Source organism: Cryptomeria japonica, chromosome 2 (assembly GCF_030272615.1).
Source record: "Cryptomeria japonica chromosome 2, Sugi_1.0, whole genome shotgun sequence".
Taxonomy (NCBI): domain Eukaryota; kingdom Viridiplantae; phylum Streptophyta; class Pinopsida; order Cupressales; family Cupressaceae; genus Cryptomeria; species Cryptomeria japonica.
In genome coordinates, this window is record NC_081406.1 from 564,489,646 (window position 1) to 564,516,969 (window position 27,324).

At 33.3% G+C, this 27,324-nt stretch overlaps 1 protein-coding gene across 1 annotated transcript; it reads left to right on the top strand.

Annotated features, from left to right (window-relative positions):
* Positions 1-752: 752 nt before the first annotated feature.
* On the top strand, positions 753-6,603 carry LOC131051495 (probable protein phosphatase 2C 15). Its single transcript, XM_057986053.2, has 8 exons — positions 753-1,469; positions 2,596-2,767; positions 2,888-3,041; positions 3,412-3,475; positions 4,511-4,618; positions 4,723-4,848; positions 4,976-5,202; positions 5,953-6,603. The coding sequence occupies exons 1-8, from the start codon at positions 1,254-1,256 to the stop codon at positions 6,167-6,169; spliced, it is 1,284 nt and encodes a 427-aa protein (XP_057842036.2). The 5' UTR covers positions 753-1,253; the 3' UTR covers positions 6,170-6,603.
* The last annotated feature ends 20,721 nt before the right edge of the window (positions 6,604-27,324 follow it).

A 27,324-nucleotide genomic window follows, 5' to 3' on the forward strand; every position in this document is an offset into this window, starting at 1 on the left:
TTTTCGAATCTCAACCACTCTATCTTTGATCTTGTGGACATTAAAAGTGTTTTCTTGCATTCTATTCCAATCTCAACCATTCTATCTTTAGTCTCGTAGATGTTAGAAATCTTCTATTCTATTCTATTCCAATCTCAACCTTTCTATAATGAAAAGAGAGTGAAGCCGAACAACTATTCTATTCCAATCTCAACCTTTCTACAATGAGAAGAGAGTGAAGTCGAACAAGTATTCTATTCCAATCTTAACCATTCTATCTTTAGTATCGTAGATGTTAGAAATCTTCTATCCTATTCTATTCCAATCTCAACCTTTCTATAATAAGAAGAGAGTGAAACCGAACAAATATTCTATTCCAATCTCAACCATTCTATCTTTTGTCTCGTAGATGTTAGAAATCTTCTATCCTATTCTATTCCAATCTCAACCTTTCTATAACAAGAAAAGAGGAAACTGAACAAATATTCTATTCCAATCTCAACCTTTCTATAATGAAAAGAAGGTGAAACAAACAAATACACTAAAAAATCTATCTTGCAAAAAAATTTATGGAAAGATAACATCCTTTAGAAGACTAGGTAAACTCCCTTCTCCACAAACAAACAAAATAAATGCTTTGTATCCAATATTCATGTCAACGAGCTAAATGCTTTGGATGTTTGTCCATGACTTTTGCGCAGCTGTATTGGACGCGATATAAATAAATTAATGCATTGTAGGTGGATACAACTGCAATGGAGGAAGCACGCGGTTTGAAGAGATAAAAAAGCGGCTCGGAGCACGCGATAAATTTGAATTCTATTCTCTCATTAAAAAAACTATATATTGATGAATTTGAATCATTTTTCTGCGAGGCCGGAAGAATAAATGAGATTTAAATTATTTGATGGACTGATGTTGGAGTTTACCCGGACTCCAACTAGCCATTAATTGAAGTTTGACGAGTTTTGGATTGTACCGCTTTGGGAAAATCGAAGCATGGGAAATTAAATGGATCGACTGTTAACTGCACATTACTAATTCTGAAAAAATCTCTGATCAAATTTCCATTCGAGGCTTAAAAACAAAGAGTCAAAATCGGGCGGAGTTTGAAAGTGAGCGGTGGAATTGAGAACGAGATTGGGCCGGGTTTGATTAAATTCGAACTGGGGCAAAAATTTGAGGGTTTGACCAGGCGAGGGTAGTGCAGAGGGTGCAGATTCAAATGCATTTCAGGTGAAATTTGGCAGTAGTTCGCCTGTGTTGTGGTAAAGATGATAAATCAGGCGAAGACGAAGGGAAACGTAAATGGCAGAATGGTTCCGTTGGCTGAGCTTCTGCGACTCGAGGTGAAGAATGAGAAGTTGGAGCGGCCCAACATTCGGTGCGGGCAGGCAGGGCAGAGTAAGAAAGGGGAAGATTTTACTCTTATCAAATTGGATTCTCACAAAATTCCAGGCGACGGAGCCTCCCTCTTTGCCGTCTTTGCGGTATGCAAATCTGGGCTTCTCTCCTGTTTAATTTTTTTGAAAGAAAACGCAATAACATTAACAAGAGGACACGGCAAATTTGGACGAACAATTGTCTCCAATTTTCATTGTGTTCGATTCTTGTTTATGTTTTTCTTGCATTTCCTTAACAGGATTTTTTTTTCTATGTTTGTTTTTGTTTTCATCCTGAAAAACCATCTCTTTTAGGGGGAATTTTTCTTTTAAATTCACGAGAAATTTGTTCTTTGTTTTGATATTGCACAATTTTTTTGTTTCGGCTTGGGATAAAAGAAATTACCAGTCAGGACGGCTGTACAAGTTTCGATTTTGAACTCTTTCCATTTATGGAATTTATGAATTTAACGTGCGAGTTTGAAGACTTGCCCTAAAGAGTATACGGACTGAAACAAAAGAGAAGAAGTGGATAGAACTTAAAATACTACGAACCTTGTTAGTTTTCTGGGCTTTTCCCAGCACGCGTTTTTTTTATTTCAAAATTTGGTCAGTATATTATTCAAACGTTGATAAAGTGAAATTGCAGTGAAGTGCATAGTGGCCTTTTACGGCAACTGTTTAGGGTGGGCTGATAAAAGCTATATGCGTTAAGGGCTAGAACGATGGGACAAGATGAACGAATAAATTGAGAATAAGATGACCGAATAAATTGAGACTTTCAGTTTTACCTGATCTTATCTTGCATTTTTTTTTTATCTTTTTCTTTTCTTTTGTAATGAAATTCAATACGAAATAATTTTTTTAATTTAGTTTGGACTTCCTCAAGGGACAGAGGGTTTTCGCTAGGTCTGATTTTATTCATAAGTTATTGCATGAAACAAAGGTGGAAATTTAAATAAGCTTTTGTCAAACATTGATAATTCTCTGGCAAAGACACAGGAGATTTCAGTAAAAACATAATCCTTTGATTTTTAAAATTTGTTTTTGATTGATATGGGTTGAATTCCTAAAACTGTCCAACTTTGGATTTAGGTTTCAACAATACTTACAGCTTATATAAAATAAATATGGATATTTGTTTTCATCTCTTTCTTTTTAAATTGTTTGGTTTGCTTAAGACAGATCGTGAAAGAGAATAATCTGGCAATTGTTTGGTGGCATGCTGTTTCAGATTTTTGATGGCCACAATGGATCTGCTGCAGCTGTATATTCAAAGGAAAATTTATTGAAGGATATTTTGAGTGCCATTCCAGCAGGCTTGAGTAGGGACGATTGGTTGTCAGCATTACCGAGGGCTATGGTTGCAGGATTTGTGAAAACAGATAAAGAATTTCAAGTTAAAGGTATACAAATCTGTGGAATTTGACTTGGAGATTGAAATTTCTATTATTCTGTTGTATATGGATAAATATTTGTAATTCCACATGTAATCAATCTTATGACTATATGTTTCTTTTTTACAGGACAAACATCGGGAACTACAGTTACTTTTGTTATAGTAGATTGCTGGACAGTCACTGTTGCATCAGTTGGAGATTCTCGGTGCATTCTTGAATCACCTGGAGGATTGGTTTCTCTTTTGACTGCTGATCACAGGCTCGAGGTCAATTCTGAAGAGTAAGATTCTTTTCAAAATGTAGAATATTTATGAATGTGCACACTTTGGAGATTTTGTATTTCAATGAATGTTTTATTGTGCATATTTGTTTTTCTTTTTTAGCAGTTGATTTTAGCAAGCTATTTACCTGTTCTATAAAGCATGGATTTGGGGTTTAAGTCCCCCAATTTATTTGTTAGCATCCTCCTCTCCAGTACTAATGTTACTGCCACACCTTGTGGACCTTACCTAGCTTGCTGATGCTATCATTTGATGTAATGAATGTTTCTAAATACAGGCAGTTTAAGAAACGAGTGGCATATCTTTCTTGTTGAGGATTTCTTTCCATTATAGTAGTCTAAAGACTAACTTGTTTACATGTCACCGTAGGAGGGAGCGCATAACAGCTAGTGGTGGTGAGATTGGTAGACTGAATACTGTTGGTGGAGCCGAGGTAAAAATTCCTTACAACATTTAGAAGGATGTTGATTATGAAAGAAATAGATGCCTCAAGTCACCCTATAGAAAACATATGGACACTTAATATCATATATCTGTTCTCTTGCATTTATGTGAGTGGGATCTGCTGTAGAACTTTCACTTGGCCTCTGATGTAACTGTCCTTAGTATAGTGGGCAATTGTTTTCACAAAAATGTTACCTTGCATCATATCTTGCAAATCAAATCTATAACAGATAGCCTTACCTGATGCTATAACGCTTTGATCATTGCTGATCATCCTGGCATCGCCTAATATAGAACTTTGCCAGGAGAGAGTGACAACTTTTTAATATAATTTTTTGAATTCTAAATGTATCCGTGTCCAAAATTTTATGGGAGATAAACATTTCCAGAATTACACTGTTGATCTATGTTACCAAGATCAATGATTAATCACCAAAATTTCTACTCTTGCCTGAGTTGTTTTTTAGTTTTCTTAAATTTTGGAATCACTAACCTTTTGAGAAAAATGTGATTAATATAAAAGTGCTGGGAAAAATTGGCAAATAAAAAAGCTTAATGAAAAAAAATCAATGATTCAAGTTATATTCTTTCACTTGAAAAATTTCATTATTTAAATTTTTTTCCCAATGTCCACTGATTCAATTTTTTTTCTCTTCCCAGTTCTGGTTTTTTCAGATTCCTCTCACAACTTATTAACTTTGCTATTGATTCCTCTCACACGCTATATACACATAAAGAGTTGGATATGTGAGCTTGATTGAGTCTTGCATTGATTGCCAGACTTGATGAAGCAGTTGCTGGTTTGAAAATTGTGTTTGATAGAGACTCATCCTTTATGATTGATGAATTTAAATTTCCTGTATAACTTTTTGCTCGGGGGATACCTCTCTTTTGTAACATTTAAATTCATATAGACTACACTTACCTTTATGGTCTTTTTATTTGATGCTGGTTCATTCTATTATGAAAATTTCCACAAGTATATTACTTTTGTGACTCATGAACATCTGCTTTGTGATTATAGATTGGGCCATTGAGATGTTGGCCTGGAGGCCTCTGTCTATCTAGATCTATTGGTGATATGGATGTGGGTGAATTCATTGTACCAATACCGCATGTAAAACAAATCAAGGTGTGTACATTGCTGTTTACAAATTTATTACTGTCATCTATTAATGGCACAAATGAGTTCACAAAGTGCTACCTGATTAGATTTGTGATGGCCTTTTCCAACAGTTGTCAAATGCAGGTGGTAGGCTTATTATTGCAACTGATGGTGTTTGGGATGCATTGAGTTCTGAAAAGGCAGCAAATTGTGCCCGGGGCTTGAGAGCAGAACTTGCTGCAAAACAAATTGTTAAGGTACAAATAACATCTATAAGGAAAGCAAGTAAATGGAATAAAATTCCACTGCATTATATTGCTCCAAGATGTAATATTTGATTAGTATTAATATTTTGGATTCTCATCTTAACTCAATTTTCTGTAGGAGGCTTTGAAGATAAGGGGACTTAGAGATGACACTACATGCATTGTAGTGGACTTGATTCCACCTGAAAAACCTCCATTACCACCTCCGGTGAAAAAGCAAGGCATGTTCAAGTCAATTTTCCGCAGGAGGTCCAATAATCCAACATCAAAGACAGGGGAGAAGCAGCAAGATACAGACATTGTCCAGGAAATTTTTGAGGAGGGATCTGCAATGCTTGCTGAAAGGTAGATCGTCATTTTCAACTTCATTTTCTAGTCATGGACTATTTCAATTTTCAGTCACAACTTTATTGTTGGATACGTCATGGAGCATGATTTTCTGATTCTTAGTTCCTTCATGAACTAGTTCAATACCTTTTTTTTAATTTTATTTAACTTCACTTTCTAATAGTTAATTATTCTGATTTTGCAATCACATTTTTGCTTTTTGGATTCAGGGCAGAGCATGGTTTTTGCTGAATCCTAGTTGTGTTATCTTTCTACAAACTTTTAAGAGCTTTATTTTTTGATTCAGTAGAGGGCATGTTTTGTAGTATTTGAGTTGTGGTTTTTAAGAATTAGAACAATAATTTTGTAAACCTTTTTTTCAGTTGATAAATTGTTGCAAGTTTAGTTTGTACCTTAGCATGAATGGCATGCTACATCTGTGTATTTTCTGATGTTTAAGTCTGCATCTTGTGATGTTTTCAAAAATGATTTTGGAACTTGAATGTAGTGCTTTTAAAAATAGTCTTTATTGTGATCAAATTACTTAATCGTTTGTGTGTGTCTGATTCTAACCAATTAGAATCAATAGACATCAATTCATCATCGCATGTTTTTTGGGCAACTGATTATTTGGTGATATGTTATTTCTTGTTTATGAAATTATATATGTGGAGGCAAGATGGTTTTATCACGTTGTGACTTTCTATATTTTTTTTCAAATGTTTCTTTTAGTAATGTGGACCTGTCCTTATGATGCACACATTGCAGGTTGGGCTCAGAATATACAGTGCAGACAGTATCGGGATTGTTTGCTTGTGCTGTTTGTCAAACTGACATCACACCCAGTGAGGGAATTTCTGTGCATGCTGGATCCTTCTTTTCAGGAACAATGCACTCTTGGGAAGGTCCATTTCTTTGTGCAAGCTGCAAATTGAAAAAAGATGCAATGGAGGGAAAGCGGCCATCGAGAGTGTTAGTTACATAGGTCTTTATGATCAGGTTGAACTCATATCTGATGGGCAAATTCATTCACAACATCACAGCTTGGAGGCTTGCATTAAATTTTCACTGTAAAACATCTTGAACTGCTGGTTCAAGTGTAGAGTGAGCAAGCCGAATCTATATGTAGTAAGGTGGAATTGTAGTCACTCAATTTTGATCTCACTGTTGGAAGCATGTAGTATTTTAGGTGATTCATGTAGTATTTTTGCTTCCATCTTACTCTGCATCATATGTGGCCGCCTCAAACAACTGGAAATTTAAATTTATTTTTTCTTCCCTGGTTCTATGAAAGAACCTTTTGGGGAAAGAGTCGCAACACAAACATTTGAGTATAGCAACAAAATGTGTATTGCTTGCTTTTATCTCTTTTAACTTGTTACTAACCTTGAATCCATTTGTTCAAATTATTTGCTTTTATCCCTTTCTAACTTATTGGCATTGAACTTGATTGTTTTAATGTATGTAATCATTTCTATTGCGATTGTCAGTAATTTGTGTTTATTGAGATCTGCATATGCTGCTGCTTAATATCATAATTCACCACTCGTTACTTGTTGATCTGAAGTTGTAGGAATCAGGTGCACTGGCCTGTTTAACATAATTGTTTTTTAAATTCATCTGCTAGATGAAACTTAGGTGTTAGTATAGGAACTAAATTCTGTGAGTAACTCAGATTCTTGAAGACTGCTAGATGGGGGAAAATTAGTTCCGTTGCTCTATAGTGTGCAAAAAAATAAGTATGCCATAATATACATATGACCGATGATAAATTCAAATTTGTCTGTAGCCACGTGGAAATTCATGTGTAATTGACAATTGCGGGTTTTGTTTTTGGATATACTACAAAAATATGATATCTAGCTATATAAATGTTCAATTGGGCACAGTTGATAAACAATAATTCAGACCGGAAACAGTATGCGATTGTTTGGCCTATGATTATGTTCTAAGTTCTAACTGATAATTTGCGGTAAAATAATTTGGAACAATTTTTGGACAAATTTACATGTGTGTAACAGGCTTCACATATCAAGTGTAATGAAAAAAAGGAATCGCACACCTATGATTTAATTGTCCATAAATCTGTCAGTTTGACAATGCTTCCGTGAGACTTGAAGTGAAGCTATTTTCCTTTTTTTAATATACATATGGCTGCTGATATATAACTTTAATGAAATTGCCTAGAATATTACAATAGATTACTTTCTGCTGAAAAGTGCAAAGAATTCTGCTGCAAAAATGAAAATGGAAAACCCTAATAAGAAGGGTTCGTTGAGTGTCATAGGGTTTTCACAAAAAGCTTTTTGGGCATACTTTGAACCGTCAAACTTTTTTAGCAAGAGGTGCGTACATAGAAGATGTTACATTGACGAACTGAAGCTTAAATCATGAATTGTAGTGGTGCATGATTTTTCCAGCCCTGAAATGAAAATTACGCTACTAGATGACGAATTTGCTTCATTGGATTACTACCTGCTACTATGATGGTACATCCAAAAGAGCCATGTTGGATCGCATACTGAAACAAAGCAATTCGATATGAATCAACTTGTGATGCACATAAACTTGGTTAAAGGAATAGTTCTGGGCCAGGTGTCACGGGAGTAGCTTAATAATGAAGAATTAGTTTGACCAATGGTTTTCATCTTATGCAAGATTTTCGAGTGTTTCAAGATTTGTAAGTTGAAACCTTCTAATAAAAAAAAAAATGCAAGAAAGATGCACCAATTAAAACTGATTTTCAAATTATGGGTTTAAACATTAGGTTTCATAGGGTTTTCACCTGTAAAAACCATAAGCAAACGCATTTGGAAAACCCAGTCTGCAAAAGCTGGGAAGACGTGACAAACCTACAGAGCAGGCTCTAGGCACAGCCCCGTATACACATATAAAAGAATTTTCGAAGAAGAACCGATTCCAGCATTGGAAGAACCAATTCAGTCGTTTGAGGTGCTGGATTTGCTGCAAGTCCTCAAGGAAGGATTGCGTCTTTAAGACCCCGCTATTTTGTGACCTCAGGTTGCACTCATCTTGCATAGTTGAGTTGTATTTTATAGGCCAGTTTTAGGTGAAGGTAACCTCTATGATTCTTGTGGTATAATTGTTAGTTTATATTATGTTATTTTTAACTTTGATGTAGGTTTTGGATAGTTTCTAATCTTTTTTCTGGGCGGTGTTTGTGATTGTGTTAGGTAGGAATATTTATGCGTTCATAGTAATTTCTTTCATCAATTTAATCAATTAGAATTAAAAAATTTGGAATTTTTATTTTAAATAATTTTTAAAATGTCATTTATTTGTCTAAAAGGAAAAAATCATTATGTTTAAAAAAAAAAATGATGTTTTAAAGTATTTAATTCATTGCATCAAATGTCAATTGTATTAATGTCTTGAATCACATGATCTGAATTATTTTGTTAATTCAGATGACTACCCAAAGCAAAATTGGTGGTATTGTAAACAAATAATAAATCATATAAAAAAATTCATTTCATTGAAAATATGTAAGAACCATACAATTTTTGGCAAACTCTGTGAAAGAGAGTTGTATGCCCTTGAATCTATCCAATTTGGGCAAACTATGTGAAAGAGAGTTGTATGCTCGGAATCCATCCAATTTGGGCAAACTCTCTGAAAGAGAGTTGTATGCCCGAGCCTATACAAGTTAGGCAATCTTGTGAAGGAGATGTATGCATGTGGACTTCATGAGAGTTGATACAAATTGGCTAACTCGACAGATGAGATGCATGCCATAGCTTTACAAACTCGTCCTAAGAGTTGTATGCCTAACTCTGTAACTCTATAACCCTCCAACTCTCCCCAATTGGATTTGAATTGGGCTTATTTATAAGCTTTCAAAGAAGCTGAATAGCCACTACATTTATGTCCTCATCGAAAGTCGAAAAGACAATCCAATGTTGAAAGGTTATTACATTTATATAAAGACAGAAATTGATTAAATATTAAATATTTCATTTAATTGAATACTCTGACTTATTTATGATCATCATATGATCACTATTGTATATGCCATATTTTGACTTTATTGTGTATTTTTTATTGGTTGACTTTAGAAATGCTCATTGTCAATCTTATTAAATGAAGGACACTAAATAGTGTTATAGATATGACATGATGGTAAAATAATTTAATTTGAAAGCTATTTCTATCTACAATTTAACAATTTGCAATTATTTTGTTGATTTCAATTCATTGACCACCTACATATGTGTTTTTTCATTGGATTTTTTTTTAATATATTAAATTATTTTGGTTATGTTTGTACTCTATTTTTTTCATCTTTATATATTTTTGTTGTTATATCATCTTTTGAGATTTTGATTCTTAGAAGTTCGAAAAAAAAAATTTTAAAAAAAAAAATTGAACTTTTTTTTATATATTAAATTGTTTTGGTTATATTTGTACTCTATTTTTTTTTTCATATTTATATACTTTTGTTGGTGTATCATCTTTTGGAATTTTGATCCTTAGAAGTTAAAAACTTTAATTTTTTTTTTTACTAACCTTTAGACTATTTGAAAAAAAATAGCGATTTCTAACAAATTAGTAAGCAAATCTTTCTTTGGTGTTAAATCAATCCTTTGAAGATTTAGTTATAAGTCCTTGAAATCAATCCTTTTGAAGATTTAGTTATAAGTCCCTGAGTTTTTGATATCTTGAATGCAAAGTAGGTTTGTTCTTTAGCAACACTAATTGAATCTCTAGATTTGTGTGATTATGAGTTATTAATTGGATGTTATTATTGTGGAAATTATGATTCCTAATATATTTTTATTTTTATTTTTTATTTTTTTATTTTATTGTTTGATTTGTCAGATTTGAATAAGTGTTGTTATAATTGAATATAGACCTATTTGTTAACTCCTTGACCCATTTGTTAACTTGCATTCTCATGGGATATATGGTAGTTGTAGTTTTAGGGTTTTGCATGGATGGTTTATGGTAGTGTTTATAAAAAATATATGTAAGATTGTTGGTTATTTTAATACAATTTTAGTTTCATATTTGAGTTGGGAAAGCAATTCTTTGGTTTGATACAATGATTAATTTATATAATATTTAATCATATTTTAAATATAATGTCGAATGCAATAAAGATATAGAGATTTAAGTAAATATTAGTTTAGACATTTTATTGAAGTGTTAATTTTGATTTGCGATGCATTATGAGTTTGATAGTAATATCATTTTCACATTTTGAGATTATTTTGTACAATTAATTTATTTGGAGACTGAATTTGGTTATAATTGTGAATACGTTGTGAATTGAATTACTAGATGCTGCTCAAATGACTTTGTTAGATTTTTTATTCAATTTTATATATGACGTGCCATCATACTTATGGATTATGCTTTTTAGATAGTTTTTTAATGAGCGGATATGTAATAAAGTAGGAATTGAAATAGTTGTATTTAGATTGGATTAATGATGTTAAAATGCCAATTTAGGTGAATTATGAATAATTATATGATTTTTGAATTAAATAATGAATATAATATTGATACATTTTTAACATTACAAATATATTGAAATGATATTTGAGTTGTGATTATGGAATCTAATGAAATGTTAGTGTAGACACCTAAAAATGTCTCATTGATCGCACAATAACTATTCATCCTAATTAATTAAGCAATTCTTTAATTATTTAATTAAGCTAATTATTCTTTTGAATTAACTCAATCATCACCCTTCAACACTATTAACCATTCAATTTCTATCTATTAATCAATTCATCAGTAACCCCTTTCTCAAATATTAATTAAATATTAATTATTTAATTAATTATAATAATTTTTTTAATTAAATAATATTTATTATTTAATTAATTCTATTTCTAATGTTTAAATTATTTAAATTAATTAATTTATTCCTCCAATTCCCCAAATTCGAATTTCAAATAATTCCATCTAATTTCATCTCTCAAAATTCACAATTCCCCAAATGTGGATTTGAATTAATATCATCTCATTCCAAACTAACATTTCACCAAATCTGAATTTCAATGAATTTCAGTAAATTTCATGTGCATTTCAACATTCGAAAATCCAAATCCAAATTCAAATTGAAAATGAAAATCAAATTCAACTTCAAAATCTTACAACACATGTTGAAAATCATAACTGATTGATCGAATCAGTTAACTCATCAATCTCCCCTTTTCTCTCCAAATCACTTTTTTGACTGATCAATCAATCCACTTATCTCTCCAATCTTAGTCATCTCTTCAATCAATTCAGTCAACTGACTAATCTATTCAGTTCACTATCTAATCAATCTAGTTGACTACTCAATCAAATGAGTTAACAAGTCAATCAATCTGAGTTAATAAACCAGTCAACTCTGTTAACTAATCAATCCAAATCAGTGAACTCCCAATCGGGATTTGAGTTCAAAATCCCTCCCATCTCTCATGAAAATCTATATAAACAAGATCATTTTCTCAATTCAAGCTAGTTCACACTCTTCAAAACAATTGCCATCTTTATGCAGGAATCCTAGTGCAATACCTGAGAGCCACCTACACCAACAATTTGGAGAAGAACAATGGAAGCACAATTTGAATTTGTTTTTCTTTCAATTCTAGTATTTATTCTATTGCCTTGTGTTTGATTGCAGCTAGATTAGTTAAGGATCTGTGATCGTCCTTATTTCCTAATTAGCTTAATTTACATGATTTTCAAGCATGAAAATAGTTAGTTTAGATGTTTTTAATTAAGTAAGAAGGGTTTTGAAAGGGTCCAAACCCTTATATAAAAAGAAACCACTCGAAAGAAAGTGGGAAACTAGGGTCTTGATCCTTTAGAAAATTGCCATAAGGCAAGGCCAAATAGGTCCAAGGGGGTTGGATACAACAAAGAAAACATCGCAACCAAAAAAGAGGAAAAACTACAACCAAGAAATGAGAAATTGCAACAAACGACTAGAAGAGTTAGGACCCTCAAGTTCCCACTTAAATAATACTAGGCCCACGGCCCAAAATAGGTGGGCCTCTCGCCCAACACTCAATTGTGAGATTAAGGTAAAGATCTAGGCAAACTTTTCTTCCTCCTTACAGTAGTCCAAGAGACATTGGCATCTACATTCTTAGAACAAGAGCAATTAGAGGGGGATTCTCCCATAGAGAGCCCGTTAGCACAAAAGGGTCCAAACGACACGTCAAAGTCACATCAAAAGAAATAGATACACCATCATCATGGGAGGAATCATTTGATGGAGAATCATGGGCATAAATATTTAAGTGGTATTTATTAGCATCCTTTCACCATGTAGTGAAGCCCTTATGGCATGAGAGGGGACAATTCGTAGCTAGGTGAACGATGAAGAAGCATCAATGACATCCAAAGGGGAGGTCCTCATAATCAAGAGGTTGAGTTGAAGTCTTATCTCTAACCATCAAAACCACATCCCCATGAAGAGGCTTCAAAATGTTAATATCCACCGGAATGTTAGCAAAAGTAGAGTGCCTCATGCATAAAGTGGAATCGTCAACTTTTAAGAAGTGACCAATCGAGTTGCCTATTGCTTTATAACATTAAACCTCTCAAAACTATAGAGGGAGGTTCAAAAGTCTAATCCGCATTGAATGCATACTCAGTGGATTAGTATGAGGATTATAAGAGGTTGACCAACACTTAACAAATAGGGAGTTCTCCCTCAAGCCCATAGTTGACCCAATACCAAATTTCTATCCTCAAAAGAGAAAAAAGAGGTAATGAAAAAATATTTAGCTCACATGGAAAGTGCTCAAAAAGTGCTCAATATTACTTGCCACAAGAGGCCTCCAAGAATCTAACATCCATTTGTGAAGATTAAGAAGAGAAGTTCAAAGATTGAATATTTTGCACCAAATGCCTATGTTGGTTGAATTTATAAGTTTTCACCACATCCTAGCCACAAATCACCATTAGAGATGACTGCTCCACAACTAAGATTATGATATTTCTCCCTTTAAAGGACAATCAAGACCATAACTAGTTGCTTGTGCAAAGCTATTTCCACCAACAATATATGCATTCACTAAAGGGGGACTTAACTGACATCCACGAAACTGAGGACAAGGGGTGAGTTAACCCTAGGTGTTGACATAGGTGCAACAATAATTAAGCCAAAAAATAGGAGCAATAAAAGAATCCCACACCAAAGAAGCAGCCAATGGAGCTAGAGGACATGGATCTCCAACACAAGTCGAGGTGCAAGGATAGGTGGAATTGAAGCTTGAGGAGGGGTGAGACCATAACTAGGGTTGAGAGAAGGAGCATGTGCTAGAAGGGTGTGACTTCCACCATCTAGACCAAGCATGAAACTAGAGGCCTTTTGCCGGTTGACGGCTTAACAAGAGAGAAAGGAAAATTTGAAACAACAACAATTGTAGGTGAAATTGTTATCATTTCTTTCATACAGATCATTTTTAATATTGTTGTTATGTTAGTTTAGATGTTAAGGGTTAATGCTAATTATGATATTATTTCATGGTGATTTAAATACGAATAGTATTAATGTTTTCAATCTTTTTTAGGTCATGCATTTAAATATAATTGATTAAGAGTTTTTTGTGTGTATGTGTTGTCTTGAGAAACAATATAATTTCCTACACACTTAATCAACTCAATAAATCTATAAATGTGGCTATGACCTCCTTATCTCACGCTAGTTTTTCCTAATAGAGTCCTTTCTATTTATGAACTAATCATAGTAGAGAACATATTTTTGTATTTATTATGATTTATTTTCATCCTAAATTTATAATTTCAAACTTGAGAGTAAAGTGAAATTTAAAATGTGCAAAACCTTCATTTTTTTCCTAATTTAGTGTATTTTTATGCTCCTATGGGTTGTACATAGAGGTAGTGTGTTTTAGGAGATGTGTTAAGGGTATTTGGGTGGATTTGTGTACTTTTTTTGGTGTCTTGGGAAGAGAACCAATTGAAAGGGCATGGATGACACAAGTGCAAACACTCAAGTTAATTTATTTGCCTCTCTAATTTATTTTGAAAAGGAGTGTACTCTATTCCTTTTAGTCCAGGAAAGGCGAATCCATGAAGTTCACATGGGGTACTGTTAGGATAGCTTTCAATGCACATAAGGATCTTGAGTGATTTGGGTTTTAGGATTCCATATGGCTCCATCCCATTGGATAGGAGTTATATTTTTCAAAATAAGTTTTTTGGTTATATTTAAATTTTTGGCAATGAAGTTTGAGGAGATCACTTGAAATATATGGAGTTGTTTAGGAGACTATAGGAAGAGAAAGAAGGTTTTATTTCAACCTTTGATAAGATATAAATGAGAGGAAGGACCCCATTTAATGTTCTTCTCTCTTCTATTGTTTTACATGTTATGAAAAAAATGAAAAATGGCTAGTATGGTTATTTAGACCTTGAATGAAATTTGTGTAGCATGTGTATGTGAGAAGCATATTCTTGAGTGTTTTTGAATCTACTATAGTATTACAATTGTAAATGACATTGTGAATGCTTGCAATATTTTAATTTTGTGTGAATTTCTATGACTTGGTTTTCATCTTTGAAAGACAATTGGTTTTAGGTAAGAAGGAAACTCAATAATGAAGAGGTTCTCAAGATTCCCATGGAAATTCTCTCTTTTATCCTCTTAGAATCCATGAATTGAGTTTTATTGTGTGAAACATCTTTGTAAATTCATATGCAAGTGTTTTGTGTTTTCCTAAGGAGTGTGGTGATGTAGGGATGAAAACTTTGAACTTGGTTTTTAGGTAACCTATTCAAGCTAGGGGGAAATGATTTGGGCAATTGAATATTTAGATTAGAGCTATCTTTTGTTGGGCTTGATTTTCTTGCAGAGTTTAGAACTAATCCATATTAATAAAAACTTCTTTATAAAACAACCTTGAAAACTTGCAAATTGTTTTCATTTTTGTATGTACATCTTTTTAGAATTTTTTAAGCGTATGCCATTGTGCTGCAAATGTTTGAGACCTTGTCCACTTTCTTAGTCTTAAAGATAAGATAAATTTTGGGAATATAAATGTTTTGAGTTTGAATACATTATAGTTTGATTTAGTTGATAAGATATAATATGAATGTTCAGAAGAAAATCATGACGTGCAAAACAAAACAAAAAAACTACAGGAAGGTTCAATTTTACATTTGATTGTTTGTAAAAATTGGATGGAGCATGTGTTAAGCAATGTTTTCCTCCCAAGTTGCAATTTATCATAAATTTGGCTGTAAAATGAATTTTTGGGGTTTTAATGTCTATAAACACTTAAGAACATGATAATTATTCTAGCTTTCAGCTTGAAAAAAACAAAACATTTAAGGGTGCAATTTTTGAAATGAATATTTTGAGATTTGAGTAAACTTACAAAAAACTTAGGTGATTCAACAAAATTGTCATTTTTAGGTAGATGGTAAATTTGCTATCAATTATAGTGAATTCTTGTTCACCCTATTTGTCGTGATGATCTCCTTGTCTACGGTAACATATGCTAAAGTTTTGTAGCCCTCTTTATGTTTTTTGTGAATCATGAGGGTCTTTGACAATGTCCACAAGCACTTTAAAACATGATAATTATTCTTTAAGTTTGCAAATCAATCATTTGAGAGTGAAAATTTTGAAATGAAAATTGTGAAGCAATTTTGTTTTTGATAAATTAAGTAGGGAAAGACCTTGAACCCATGTACAAAAAGTTTATCAAAGCACTATCCCAACAAACATGAAAACAACATAATAGAGAACATAACAAATAACAAACAATTTAGAAGATGTAGTTCCAATTATCAGTCAAGGAGTCCATTAACTCCTCTTAGGTAGCCTTCTCTAGAGTTTTCTTGGACTTATTTTTCTTTTCTTTTTTTTTCAATATCTTGCAAATCGTCCACAATGCCTTGCTTCTTCTTCTATTTATTGATCTCCAAATACCCTGTAACAGTAACCATAATAGATTTCTTCATTATCCTATCAATGATTTTCATAAGATTAGAATGTGTTTTCCTTTTTTTTCACTTAATCCTGATATTGACTAAGGGTACTATAAATATTTATCCATTTATCGTTGCAACTTTTACATTCTTTGTTCTTTTGGAGTTTCTTTTCCATGTCATCCATTCTACTTTTGAGGACAACAAAGTCAACATTGAGACAATCCAAAGAGTCTACCATGAGTTCAATTTGTTCAACTTCCTCATCTTTTTCATTATTTTCATTCCTCTAATTTTCCTCCCTATCTTTGACATTCTTAGAATCATCCTCTGTAGGCTCAGGGTTCTCTTTTATAGAATCGTAACCCATCACTTCATTATGGGGAGCTAAAGCCATATTGGCTTCATCCTTAGCTTCTTGTTCAACCTATTCTTCTTCCTATCCTTCCTATTTTCATGATCTTCTTCCTCAACATCATGTTGAAAACAATCATGGAATTCCTTAGAGTTAGCCTCCTCATTCTCTTGATTATCCTCCTTTTGAACATTGGTTTTAACATTCCTTCCTTATTTATCAATTTTTATTTTTATTGTGAAAATATAGACATTAGCAAGCCTAGCAGATCTTCTCCCCCTAGCTCCTCTTTCTCACTCTTCTCAATTTTTATCACCCAAACCCTTCTCATCCTCATTAGAGATATAGCAATAGTATCCTCCCCAAGAATCACAACATCATCAAACTAACTTACAACCTTCTTACCTTTAGAGATTTTTCAAATCTTTCTTCTTTTGAGAACTCACAATAATTTTCTTTAACAACCTAGAGTCCTCCTTAAAGACAATTGAGGCTTTTCTTTTAAGGCTAGGAGAGGGAGAGAAACTCCGATCCCCACGTGGCTACATATCCAACAAGTCCATTTATCTTGAGGATTTTCTTTTGAAGGATAAAAATCTTAGTCTTAGGGTTCTTCAAGGGAGGGTTTCTCAAGGTATCATCAAGACTAAGACTTCTAGCCTTCAAAACCAAATGAGAGGTAGTCAGGCTACTAGTGTTTCCTTTTAAAATCTTTGACATAATTCTCTAGGTTACTTTTTGAAGCATCATTCTCTAACATTTTATTTTCATATTAGACTTCTTAACAATAGGGTTGGCAATATGAATGAAATTCAAAATAAACTTGTACAATGCCAGAATTAACTCTCGATGTAAGGGTGGGTACGAATCATCTTTAATATACTTCTCCAAAAAGAATAGTAAATAAAAAGGAAAAAAATATATCAAATGACCATGTCTAAGATGATCCAAAAGAGGAAAACAATAACCATGAACAATTTTAAATCTACCTTCAAGAGTAAAATATTGTATAAAATACACTCACCATGAACCACGACACTCACAAATTCTCCCTGCAATACCCATTTTGATACTTCTTCACATTTTCTCCTCAAAACAAAAAACAAAAAAAATTAATAAATGGTTGATACATCACAAGATTCACAACCTACTTGTAATTTAACAAAAATGTCATTTTCAATATAAATTTGCAATCAATTAACCTACCTTCTTATTTGACACAATGATCTTCTCATTTGCTACAGCAAATGCTAAAATTGTCTACTCATCTTTTCTATTTGTTGTGAATATGATGACATTTGACCCACCGTGCTGATTTCCATGTTCATTGCAACATTTTCTAAGTTATAGTGATGATTGTGTTCCTTAAGTTGTTCTTTATCTTTTTCCTTATATTTTTTTATTTATTTTTTACATTGTCTCAATTTTTGTGTTGATTGTTTTATGTTGAAACTAGTGAATTAATGACTTATTGTGCTCTCATGTCTTCTTGCTTTTGCATGTTTAAAATATTCAATAAAGGAAGTGTCGTGGAATAGGAAACTAGTCTAATGATTCTAACTCTTAAGTGCTTAAGATTAATCTATATGTTACTTGCATATACATGATGTTTACTTAAGTTTGGAAAGTTAAAATTTTTCTATCTCCGTTATTGCTAAGTGTACATATGAAATGAAAAGAAAGCTTGTTCATGTGTTAAGAGTTAGGAAGGTAAGTATTCTCTTGGAATTTAATTAATCTCTTCATGTTTATGTTTTTACTATAATTTTTTTTTTGGAAGTCTAAATGAGGTTAATAATTTTATATGTTATTTTGGTTTTGTAGATAAAGAATAAGAATGTTTATAATTTCTTTTAATTAGTATTTTGAGGGTATGGTTCTTCGTTTTCTATGTAGAATCTTGTGAAATTGAAATATTCTTGATGTAACATTTCTTTAGGTGTCACATCTATTGGCGCTTCCTCCCTCTTAATTGTTACCTTTTTGTAACATAACGTGCATTACATGGAGATGCATGCCATCCAGCTCTTCCTTGAGTTTAGTCTCTCTCTTCTTTCTTGCACATTCATTAACATGTCTTTTATGCATTGTCAGTATAGGTGACATTACATGTGTTACATGTGTGTTGCATTATCTTTTGTATGATGATTTTGGTTTTAGAAAACATTAGCTACGTTTTAGAAATATTTGTTCATAGTTATTTATGAGTATTACAAGCTCTTTGCTCAATAAACACTACCCCTAAAAATTGCAAGTAGGGGCAACAAACTTGAAATCTCAAGGTTTCCATTGCACAAAATGACATGCATTCCATCAATGTACAATAAAAAATCTTGGAAATAAGTAGTCACTTCAACATGCTTCCTTTACAAGGATTGAAAATACATAGTTGCATCTCTTCCTCATCCTCCATGCACTCAAGGGTTACATTAACCTTGACCATTCCCTTGTCCAAATTATCATATAAAATAATATAATTACCCTTAGGCAATGTGTAGCTTAAAATATAGTCCCTTATTTTTTAATCTAGGCTTTTGTGTCCAATTTATTGATAAAGTCCTCCATGTTTGAGGTTTTGGTTTAGGGAACTCCTATATTGCCCAATCCATCCACTCTTAACATTTTTCTTGAAAAATTTCAAGCTGGTTTTTGGGATTACAAATCTTTTATGCAACAAGTAATCCAAAATAATGGTCATATTACATACTAAGAAAGATTGGGAAGTTTGTACTCGATACTCTACCTACAAAAATAATTTCTATACACAATGTTAGAAATTCAATATGTGATTTACTTGCAAAGAGTTCCTAGTAAGGTTTTTGGTAGAAGAAGTTTGTTATCTTGTTTCTAAGTTTATGTTGATAATTATTGCTAGGCTATGTTGGGAATTAGGTGTTATATACCTTGCATAATGTTTATAATGTATTATCTATTTATTATGTGCATGGTACACCTAGGGGAACATTCTTGGGGCCACTTTATGTTGTATTGTAACATTGGAATTTATTATATGGTATTTATTTAATATTGAGAAAAGTAAATTAATAAAGTGAAAACTTAGTACCTATTATTAAATGTAGGGTCAATGGTTTGTAATCCCATGGTATAAGTCACATGGTTTTATGTAATGCCACATAGTGGTTTTGTTGGAGCTTGTTTTTATAAAAACAACCACAAGGGTAGTTGTTTTAAGGTTAGTAGGTTAGCTAGGTTAGCATTTGTGGAGGTTTGAAGCATTGCATGAGATGTGTGGTTACATGCTTGTTTACATGGAGTGCTTGTAGAGGGATTGTGATTCAGTGGTTTCATGGATGTATTGCAATGTTGCATTGTTGAATGACACATGATGGATGGATGCTTTTGGAGGCTGGGATTTTCCCTCATGAGGGTTTTCCCAAGGTATATCTTGTGTCATCTTAAATGGGCATGTTGTCTATTCTTTTGCATATGGATTCTGAGTACTTATTGTTATAGATTTATCTTATGGGTTATATGAAAATTGTCATTATATGATTGCATATTTTCCAACATTTGGTATTAGAGCCATTGTTGTGGTTAGATAAACCTTGGTTGAGCAAATATTGTGTTAAATTTGAACCTATGTATTACATGAAAGAATGAAAGACATGACAAGATATGAGAGTTTTATATGTTCTTTATTATAGATTGAAGAGTTTTGGGTTTGTTGTTATGATGGGTTGTTTGTAGATTTGGGGTTAGAAAAATATTGGGTGAAATGGATTTCTTGGTTGTGTATTCATATGAGGGTTTTGTGCAGTAGGTGTTGCACATGATCTCTTGAGACAAAATGGACCTCACCATTGGATTTAGGTCGACTGAGAGATGAAAAATGATATAAAATTTGAAACTCTTTGGCCAAAGTTGAAAAAAAAGCCAAATTTTTAACCATATGATCGCCAAATTCATAGTGTAGAAAAAATAAATAAATAAAATTTATTATTGGCAAAATATTTATCTTGAAAAAATTATTGAAAAGAAATAAAAATAAAATAAAATTGTGGGGTCCTTGTGCATGTGTGTGTGTGTGTGTGTGTGTTGGGGGGCCAACTCTCAACCCGACCCCCTTGGTATGCCTACAGATGTACCAAACCAATAGTGGTAGCATTGTTGGCCCACTAATTAGTGCCCCCCACCCCTTGCGACAACCATTTTCAAACTATTTAAAAAAAAAAATTTAAAAATCTTTCAAAAACAATAAATGCCACCCAACTTTATTTTATACATCGGATTTTAATCTCAGGTTGGGTCCGGGAACCCCGATTATTATTTTAAATAAAAATTGATGATTAAAGCATATTGGCGAAAATTTTAGAGTCTGATAACCAACACTTGTGTTTATAGCCTAATAGGTTGTTTTTCTTCCACATAGCATAACTCGGGGGTATGATGTTTTTTTAAAACTTATTATAGTCCTTGGAAAGGTGACTTAGATCACTATGCAATAGTGTGGTTTTTTTCCTATATTTTTTTTCTTTGGAGAGTGATATGCTTGTTGGAAGTTAGGTGTTCCTTTTTTTACCTTGAGATATCATAACTTGAGCAAACATAGCCAAATTTTGGACTTCCAATAATGGGCAAAAAGATTGTTTAGAGCACTATATAGTTGATTAGGTCTGGAGATATTTTAATATGATTTATTTACTATTATTCTAATCTAAGATATTTGTTAGTTCTTTTGACTATGATGACTTAATGAGTTTATGACAAGTTTAATCTTAGAGATTTGGAGCTTATGTCATTGTATACTCAGTTATGTATCTCAGATTACTCTCATATTGATATTGTTATTAGTATTTGGTTTGAATATGTATGTTATATTGTTGGTATACTAGATGTGCAGTGTTGTAGACAGTCTATACTTATAGGTTGCATATATGACTTGGATGTGGGTTATCTATTCCCATAACCTTTCATTATTGATGCATATCAGATTAGTGTCTTGGTTTAGTCATTTGTTTTGCTAATTTGGTTGTCATATTGAGGAAAGACGATGTTACTATTGGCAAGAGACACTGCATGTATGTTGAGATGTTGTCATTGATGGCAACTCATATAAGATTTGGCATCCACAGTTCATGTTTTCATCTTTCCAGATTATTGATTGAAGATTGATCAAGTATCTGTGTGGTTCGGTGAGAACAATATATCCGACAAAGCATACAGTTTTTTGGTTAGCGGATTATTTTCGAAGAGTATTTTGCTTTGAGGATCTAGGAGATGTATTTTGGATATGCAATTTACCTTATTCCGGGTTTGTGGCCTCTGGTGTTAAGTTTTGTTTTGGTCGGTAAGATCCGGTGGATTGGTTTTTGGCTAGAACAATAGTAACGTGTGTAAATTTAGTATGCAAATCATGTAGATTGATTTTTGCGGTTGTTTGTGTGTTCAATTTTGTTAAGACAACATGTGGGAAGCGTGTGGTCATTTTGTTTTGGTCCGCTTAGTTGTTTTTGGATCAATTTGAGTCGACTTGGGTAACACGTTTCATGTTGTGTGTTATGCAGTTTTTGGGCCGACATGGAATTGACCTAAAATTGGTGGTGCGAATATATAAGGTGAATTGATGTGATTATTTTTTATATCAATGGTTGTGTGTGGTGTGTGTATGACTGATTGTGCACAATTTCATGTGCGTAAGGTGAAGATTTGTGCTCCGGTATGTTGTCAAATATCAGTTTAGAGCATAGTAAGAATATGTGTTTTGTGCCTAACCGAAACTATACTAAGGCATTTGTTGATGCTATTAAATAGATCAAACACTCTTGTATCTCTTATAATCATTTTGTAAGGTAATGAGCCTTTTGGGTTGTAACCCTTATTGTAAACTTTGAGCAGTGAGCTCTAGGCAGTGTGATTGAATGCATGTGCATTCCCTTATGTAATATTTTTATACTTCTAACAAAGTGTATTAATATTGTGGGTTTGAATCCTACTGTATTTTTTCCCTTAACCGGGTTTCCAAGTAAAAATCTTGGTGTTATGGTGTTGATAATATTTTCTTTGTGTTTATGCACTTTAATTTCCTTCATAAGCATTAAGTGGTTTAAAGAACAGATTGACAAAGTTAAAATTGCAGAACACTGATTCACCCCTCGTCTTATTGTTCCTTGATTCCATCAATTGGTATCGGAGCCTAGTTCCTCGAAAGAAGCCTAACAACTTGAGGAAGATCCAGGAAGGTAAATCAATGGATTTTGGTAGTCTTAGAAAGAAGTTGGTTGTTACTCTTGAGGATCTTGATCATGCACAAGATGAGAGTCGACAAGTGAAAGCAAATATCAAAGATGTCAAAGATTACATTGAAACATTGAAGGATCAGTTGAAAAAATCAAGGGAAAAGAGAAAGGAGCTTCTTGATCAGCTTAAGTAGAAAGAAAATCAGAGCATTGATGAAGAAGCCTTGAGGGAAAAGACAAAAGAATGTGATATATTAGCTAGAGCCAATACAGTCCAGAAGAATGAAATGGGAGCCATTGTGATGAGATTGACAAAAGAGATTGAAGAGAGGAAGAAGAATAAAGAGAATTTTTCTCAGTCTCTGAAAGAAAAATCGGAAGAGTGTTGTAGACTTGAGAGTGACAATGAACAACTGAAGCTTGACCTAGAAGATGCTAGACAACATGAGGAAGATATTGAAAGGCAGATCATTCTTATTAGATATTATCTTGATGTTGAAAATGAGTACAAAGATAAGTTTTAGATTAGTTCAGCTAGGCTTGATGAGATGCTTCCCACTCAAAATAATCCTAATGATACCCAAGGTCTCAAATTTGAGAAAGGAGAAAGCTCCAGATTTGGTCAAAGCAATCCTAAGACTCAACAATAGAAGAACAACTCAAGAAGGCCTCTGGTAAGGCAACCTAATGCTCATAAGTTCAATGGAAAATGTTTTGTTTGCAATAAATTTGGTCATATGGATAGTCAGTGTAGAAATAAGATAATCAATAATGGTCCATCTTTTACCGGTCAATGTTTCAAACATAACAAATATGGTCATAAGGAAACTGTATGCAGAACTGTGATGAATAACTTTCAGAATAGAAGAAATGTCAGATGTTATGCATGTGGTATGTTTGGACATATTGCAAATCAATGTAGAACAAGAAGAAATTAGATGAATTTCAGGCCTATGCAAGGAAATGTTGTTTGCTATAATTGCACCAAATTTGGTCACATTACTAAGTATTGCAGAAGCAAAAATGTGAATAAGAGAGGTCCAGAAGACGAACAAGAATGTGAAGCCTGATGAGAAGGGTAATGAAGAAGTTGAGAAAATACAACGTCAGAGATCCCAAGAACACCTGCATGCAAATACCTGTCACAAGAGAAGAATGGAGGCACACAAAGCAAAAAAACATAAATGCTTTGAAGAAGAAGATTATCATTCAGAGAGGGAATCAGTTAAATAAAAAATACAATACAATCCTTATAAAAATATAATAGCAACCCTAAAGGTGTGCAACCCTAAAGGGATAAAGAGTATTTAATAATTAGAATAATTATTAAATACCTACAATATTGTCAAATGCTTAATTTTAGCTTAAGCATAGAGTATAATAGAGTAATAATTAAATAAATAATTATTAGCTAATACAAGATAACTCTAACACCCCCCCTTAAGATGAACTTAGGGAGTAGCTAAAAACTAAATGTAGGAAAGCAAAAAAGCAACTACAGGAAGAAGGCAAAAATTTGGGTCCCAACAACAAGGCCTGATGAGGTACCCAATCACAACCAAATCTCTATGAAACAAAGAAATAGAGAAAACCACGTGGTAAAAAAAACTCTACTCCAAAAAGAGATGGAAGAAGCAAGAAGAAGGACTGAAAAAGCCTCCAAACAAGAATGTTCCAAAAAGATAGGAACAAGAGAAGATCAGAAGAATCACTGAAGCATGAAGAACCTTCAAACACTGTCAAAGAATAACTACTGATTTGAAGAACCTCCACTGAAATAGAACATGACCAGGTAGAGAAGACTGTAATCTGCATGAGTGCCCTCAAATGACACTACTCGAATAAGATGGCAAACAAGGCAAACAACTAAACTCGAAGATATAGATGGCATGAGAAACCAAAGCCTGAAGAGTTGATCAATTGAACCATGAAAGCATTAGAACTAACAGGACAAACCTCCCCATAATGTTGAAAAGGGAGAGGGGCAGATACACTGAAAAGAACGACCAACAAGAACCGCACAACAAAGAACCGAAGGCGAAGAGAAAGTACATAGTATCATGGAAGGAACACTCACTTGACACACATCATGAGGTGAATGTTGTGGAAGGAACACTCACTGGACAAAGGTAGATGGCAAACAAAAGGCAAACATCAACCCCCCCATGACACTTTATAAGTAGTGCATGTACAATAAGGCACAAGATGTGCAAGATCCCAAGTAAACAATGCATGATGGCACTTTATCTTAGTGTGATTGCATAAAAGAAGCTACAATGATAAGAAGACTGGAAATAGAAAGAACAACCAAAACCGAGACATCCTACTCAGAGAAGAGATCCCAAGACCTAAAACAACCAAGATATCTACCAGAGTGCTGAAAAGAAAAAAAACTAAATTAAAAATTCTTAGAGCAGAATTTGGATTGAAAACCCATATGGCTGGAAAGTGCACAGAACAAGCTTTCGAACTATATAAAATTTTCAAAAAATGGAGTTCGGATGCTCAAGTTATGTCTCGGAGTGCAAAAATGAACTTCTGCCTTTGACAGAAAAAAAACACCATCAAAAAAGAAAAATCAGAAGATCAAACCTTTAGATCTGAAGAGAGCTCGAAAAGAGCTTTCCGACGATATAAAGTTTTGCAAAAAATGACTCTGTTTGACCAAGTTACGACCAAAAGAAAAAAAACCCCTCTTTTAGGGCATAAAAAGGGTTAATTTTTTTATTTTTTTATTTTTATTTTTTTTACGAAAATTTTCTAAGGCATTTGCAGGTACAGCTATACGGATTTGTGTGCCTCGTAAAGCATGCCAATGAAAAAATCATGGCCTAGATGCCCTTGTCACCGAAATAGGTCGAATTATATATCAAAATGACTGGAAACGCCTTTCGAAAGCCAATGGTGAGGTTTTTTTTGGCTCAAACTACTCTAAAAAAATTTAAAGTTTTTTTTGACAAATTTCTCAAAATTCGTGTAAAAAAAGCGGCAAAACCAAAGAAAAAATTTCAAAACCCAAATTTGACAAATTTTATATGGAAATGGGGGTTTTGGGGCGTTCTGAGCTCAACAGTGAGGTCCGTTTGAGCCCAAAATGATCAGAAACAAAACAACTAACCCAGATCCAATAAAAAAACTCTGAAAAAACTTGAAGCCCTCCTCCAAAAAATCTTTTGAAAAATCAGGAACAAGTAGCAGCAGATGTAGGCTCTGATACCATGAAGAAGTTTAGAAAATACAACTTCAGATATCCCAAGAACACCTGCATGCAAATACTTGTCACAAGAGAAGAATGGAGGCACATAAAGCAAAAAAGCATAAATGCTTTGAAGAAGAAGATTATCATTCAGAGAGGGAATCAGTTAAATAAAAAATACAATACAATCCTTATAAAAAGATAATAGCAACCCTAAATAAACCCTAAAGGGATAAAGAGTATTTAATAATTAGAATAATTATTAAATACATACAATATTATTAAATGCCTAATTTTAGCTTAAGCGTAGAGTATAATAGACTAATAATTAAATAAATAATTATTAGCTAATACAAGATAACTCTAACAGGTAAAGCAAAAGTTGAGGAGATCAGAGATCAGATGAAGAAGACATGGGTTAAGAATACTGATTCAGAGGCAGGAAGTGGGTCCGCACCTGATTATGGTGTTGGAACTACATCCGGTAACTGAACCTAGGCATCTGGCCTTGGGTGAGTTATAATGCAAATCTTTCAAACCCACTGTTTGAGATTTGTGCCTATTTCCGGCAGTTTGTAGAACTGTTTATGATGATTGTAGATGTTTGTGGAGGATCTCTGAAAGAGCTGAGCCAATTTGAAGATCCGAAGAAGAATTCCTGATAGATATAGAGCATCTGGAAGAGTTAGGGCAGAGTGCATTTATTGTAGTGAAAATTTAGGTCCATGGTGAATAAAAGGTAACTTTTCCTCCTCATTTCTTAGCTTGTGATTGAAGAGAAGAAGCTTAGAGATCTCTACGAAGAAGGTGACCGTGCGAAATTAAGTGCTATCGATTTCTGAAATGATTTGGTGAGAAGACCTAATCCGATACCAAACATATTTATCAGTAAAAACCCTCTTTCGGTTGAAGTTTGAAATTTGAATCTATAAGAATGGATGCATCTAGTAACACCACCCCTCTGGTTGTAAATATCACTGAGTGTGCTTGTCCCAACTTTAAAAATCATCCTTTCATTTCAATGGAGGACGAACCTAAGAGTGCATTTTCATCCATGTCCTATGAAGTCCTACATAATGAAGACAAAAGGGTTTACACACATTGTTTGATTGAAGAATTGGGAAGCTTTCAAATGTTGAATCTTTTCAATAATTGGTTATCTGACCAAAGTTCCAAGTTGAAACCTGAATTTTAAGGACCGGAATGCAAGGGTTTTGCTCAATTTGTGAAGTTTTTGATGGCGTACAAACAAGAGTGGATCTGGTAAATCTTGAGTCATATTCACGATGAATTCATGTGGTTGGATAAGCCACATAAGATCACTAAAGGTGTCATTCAGGCAGTAGCAGGGTTGTGTGCATCCGATGCATTACCATCTCTAAGAACAATGAAGAATGACATTGTAACTAATGCAACTAGGTCTAAATTCGATAAAAGAGCGATGACTATTGATGACATCTTGGAGG